The sequence below is a fragment of the Lolium perenne genome, chromosome 7 (assembly GCF_019359855.2).
Source record: "Lolium perenne isolate Kyuss_39 chromosome 7, Kyuss_2.0, whole genome shotgun sequence".
NCBI lineage: Eukaryota > Viridiplantae > Streptophyta > Magnoliopsida > Poales > Poaceae > Lolium > Lolium perenne.
This window is the reverse complement of record NC_067250.2, coordinates 233,311,401-233,315,755: the sequence shown is the minus strand read 5'-3', so window position 1 is coordinate 233,315,755 and position 4,355 is coordinate 233,311,401. Positions and strand designations below refer to the sequence as shown.

Below are 4,355 nucleotides of genomic sequence, written 5' to 3'. Positions count from 1 at the left end.
AATTTTTCTGGAGGTGAACTCAAACTTTTAATCAGAGCAATGAAATATATTACTCCCTCATATCCACAATAAATGTCGAAGTTCTACTTCAAATTAGCTAAATCATAATCTCAGATTACAAAAAGTTTGTAGATCTTTTGAATTATGTCAGGCTTGTACGGGATGATTTTTTGTTCTTCGTACATTTCGTATGCTCTATAGCTAGTTGCAACGAGAGTGTGTGATCACCTGGTCACTTAGGCCTTTCACAATGAGAGTATCTTAAAGCGGCATCCTATATAATTTGCTTACGTGTCACTATATTAATTGAGGAAAGAGATTGGTGTTGTATCTTAGCTAAGATACAATGCTTGACGAAGGCATAAGCAAAATCAGTTGATAGGCCAATCACATACAAACATGTACACAAAATCATTAAATGTAGATATGTATTAGAGTGTTTTTGTCGCTTAACATATACCCCTATCTAGGATAACGCGGTAAGATACAATAGATTGTGAAAGACCTTATGTGGGGTATACATTTTAGGCGTTTTGAACGACCTGGATTTTGTGAACATGGCTATAGATGGACCTGTTTTTCAAAAAACAAATCCATGTTCTAGAAAAAAATGAAATAATTCACACATGTACCTTTATAGTTACCTGTGCAATTTTTTTTTTGAGAATACAGTACAACGCGGACGGTCACAAACACGCACGTACAAACACCTCTATGAACGCACGCATGCACGTCCTACCTCTATGAGCACCTCCGAGGGACTGAGTCAGCATATCTTGAGGTTGACGAAATCACCACTGGCGTCTCGTTGTTGACGGGCACGTCACCTACCACTGAAAACATAGCGTCGGTTAAATTCTGGAAATAAATCCAGGTAAATGCAAACACCCATACCAAGTCTAGGACTAAGGCAAGATACGATCATATATTGCCTACATAAAAAGGATAAAATGAATTTTTTATTTCTTTAGATAATTTACCATTTTCCTGTAGACCACATACAATCGTATTTATTAAAAAAAAAATACACGATTAAGTGTCAAGATAATATTTCAAAAATCTATTTCAATAATTTTATAAGTTTTAAATAGCAGTTATTATATTTAAAAAAAAACAAATGCGCCTAGATTCACGTTCCACTAGCACATTCCGGCGTCCTTGGTTCAAACACTATTTTCTCGAAACCTTGTGGAAACTGGCGATGATATCGTAATCATATATATGTTGAACTAGCCAAACGGCCCAAGTGGAGAAGAGACATGTGGTTCTAATAGCATTTCAAGCTGCCCAAGTGGACGGGCTTAGTTAAGAAAACAATCAAACCCTCTTGCAGAGAGTTACATCCATGAAAGCAAACATATGCACGTCGACGAATTCAGGTACGTGTATTAGTTGGGCTGTCAAAATCCCTCCACTTTTGGTTTAGAGTTTCTTCCGTTCCTGAATCCTGACCTCGTCAGAGTTCCGACCAAGAAGCACGACGACGCAAAAACACCGGAGACCTTGTGAATATTCAGAGCATCCGCGCATGCTTTCCACTCTTAGAGCGCGGAGGAAGAAGGCTCGAGGCGACCCAACTCTATATAAGTTTGCTCACATTTCATGCTTTCCACTCATCCGCTACAACCTAGCTAGCAAGCTTTTGCCAATTAAACATTTCACTCTCTCCTTGGCTCTTTGCCAGAGATCGTTTCTCGTATAATCTCACCATCGGTCGATAGATGGCGTCCTCCAGGAGCTCATCTTGGGTCACAGTACTGGCTCTGCTCCTCTTCGTCGATCTCGCGCACACCGCCAACGGCGCCGATCCTCTCTCCGCCGGGTACTACGCAATGACATGCCCCAACGCGGAGCGCATCGTGTCGTCCGTGATGGCCAACAGGGTCGGCGGCGGGAGGATGGCGTCTGCAGTACTCCGCCTCTTCTTCCACGACTGCTTTGTCCACGTACGGCACATTTTTACATATACCATGTTCTTTTTTTTTTGCGAAACTACGTATACGTACTATCTTTGTAAATTGTCGTTGGCAACCGTTTTCCTACACCTCCATTACTAGTCTACTACTATGTACAACGTTCTCATAACAATTCTCCACCAATCATATATGACAGGGATGTGATGCCTCGGTTCTCCTCGACGGGCCCGAGAGCGAGAAGGATGCCGAGCCGAACCTGTCCCTCACCGGCTTCACCGTGATCGACGAGATCAAGGCCGCCCTCGAGCGCGACTGCCCGGCCACCGTCTCCTGCGCAGACCTGCTCGCGCTCGCGTCCCGCGACGCCGTCGCTCAGCTCGGAGGTCCCACCTGGAACGTGCCCCTCGGCCGCAAGGACTCGCGCTCCGCCCCCGACAAGAGGTTCACCACGGAGCACCTCCCCAAGGCGAACGACAACCTCGGCAGCCTCATCCAGATGTTCCGGGACCTCGGCCTCGACGCCCAGGACCTGACAGCGCTCTCCGGCGCGCACACCGTCGGTATGTCCAACTGCGAGCACTACAGAGAGCGCGTCTACGGCACCAGCGACACTAAGTACAACATCGACCCCTCCTTCGCCGAGACAAGGCGGCAGATGTGCCCGCTGCAAGGCCCCTCCGGTGACGCCGGCAAGGCGCCGTTCGACATGGAGACGCCCAGGAAGTTTGACAATGCTTACTACCGTGACCTTATCGCGCATCAGGGTCTCCTCAACTCCGACCAGGCTCTATACAGCGGTAGCGGCCTGGACAGCCTTGTGGTGAGGTACGGTTCTGACAATGATGCTTTCGGGAGGGACTTTGCCAAGGCCATGGTGAAGATGGGGAATATACCCCCGCCAATGGGAATGCCCACGGAGGTGAGACTCCACTGCTCCATTGCCAACTAATGACGGCTCCATGCTAAAGAGGATGCTACCCAATATATATTGGATTCATTTATCAAATGTGCAGGTTGTATCAAATATAAGTAAATTATACCTGTATTAAGTTTTTTTTGCATCTTAATTTATTTGTCTACAATATGGTCGCATTGTAATGTTCTCATAAATTAGCCAGGATTTTGCAAGGGCATCATCTTAAGTGTATTTAACGTGCCCGAGAAATAAATTTTTGGTTCTATTCTATGAATATATTAAAAATACTAATTTCCAGTTGGTATTATTCTACATCCATCACAAACATTGATCATAGTTCACATAGTTCCTTGCAAAAAACAATGGGAATGAACTCACATCATGTAAAGGGTTAGCTCAATTTTGCAATATGCTGATGACACAATCATTTTTATGGAACATAATTTAGAGAAAGCCCTCAACATGAAACTAATCTTATGTATCTTTGAGGAGCTGTCGGGGCTAAAAATTAACTTCCACAAAGTGAAGTTTTCTGCTTTGGCAAAGCAAAGAAAGTTGAGACGGATTACGTAACTCTCTTCGGGTGTGAGGCCGGTTCTTTTTCATTCAGATATTTGGGAATCCCAATTCATCACCGCAAACTAAAAAATAGTGAATGGAAGGCCACCGAGAACCGTTTCGAGAGGAAATTCGCAAGTTGGGTGGGAAAAGATTTTATCCTATGGTGATAGGTTAGTGCTAATTAATTCAGTATTAACTAGTATGCCGATGTTTATGCTCTCTTTCTTTGAAACACCAAAAGGGGTTAGGAATAGACTAGATTTTTTTAGATCAATGTTTTTTTTAGCAATGTGGTTGCCATAAGAAGAAGTATAGACTGACTCGTTGGAACATCATATGCCGACCCAAGGATCAAGGTGGCCTAGGTGTGGAAGTGCTGGAGATAAAAAAAAATAAGTGTTTACTATGCAAGTAGCTTTTTAAACTGCTAAATGAACATGGTGTATGTCAAGAGCTTGTAAAAAACAAATACCTTCATTTAAAATCGTTGTCCCAAGATAAAGAAAAACCTATGGATTCCCCTTTTTGGCGCGGTTTGATGAAATCGAAAGATGATTTTTCAAACGCGGGGCCTTCACGGTAGGTAATGGAGAAGAAACTCGTTTCTGGGAAGATACATGGCTTGGGAATACGCTTCTCTCCCAACAATTGTTCGAGATATGTCCAAGAGGCAATAATAAAGTGGTTATTATGTATCTTTGTGTTTATGATAAATGTTTGCATACCATGCTATAATTGTATTAACCGAAACATTGATACATATATGTTATGTAAACAACAATGAGTCCCTAGTAAGCCTCTTGTATAACTAGCTTGTTGATTAATAGATGATCATGGTTTCATGATCATGAACATTGGATGTTATTAATAACAAGGTTATGTCATTGGATGAATGATATAATGGACACACACCCAATTAAGCGTAGCATAAGATCACGTCATTAAGTTCAATTTGCTATTAG

General features: G+C 42.9%; 1 protein-coding gene across 1 annotated transcript; it reads left to right on the top strand.

Annotated features, from left to right (window-relative positions):
• The first annotated feature begins 1,482 nt into the window (after positions 1 to 1,482).
• On the top strand, positions 1,483 to 3,100 carry LOC127313951 (peroxidase P7). Its single transcript, XM_051344426.2, has 2 exons — positions 1,483 to 1,946; positions 2,113 to 3,100. The coding sequence occupies exons 1-2, from the start codon at positions 1,722 to 1,724 to the stop codon at positions 2,863 to 2,865; spliced, it is 978 nt and encodes a 325-aa protein (XP_051200386.1). The 5' UTR covers positions 1,483 to 1,721; the 3' UTR covers positions 2,866 to 3,100.
• Positions 3,101 to 4,355: the final 1,255 nt, after the last annotated feature.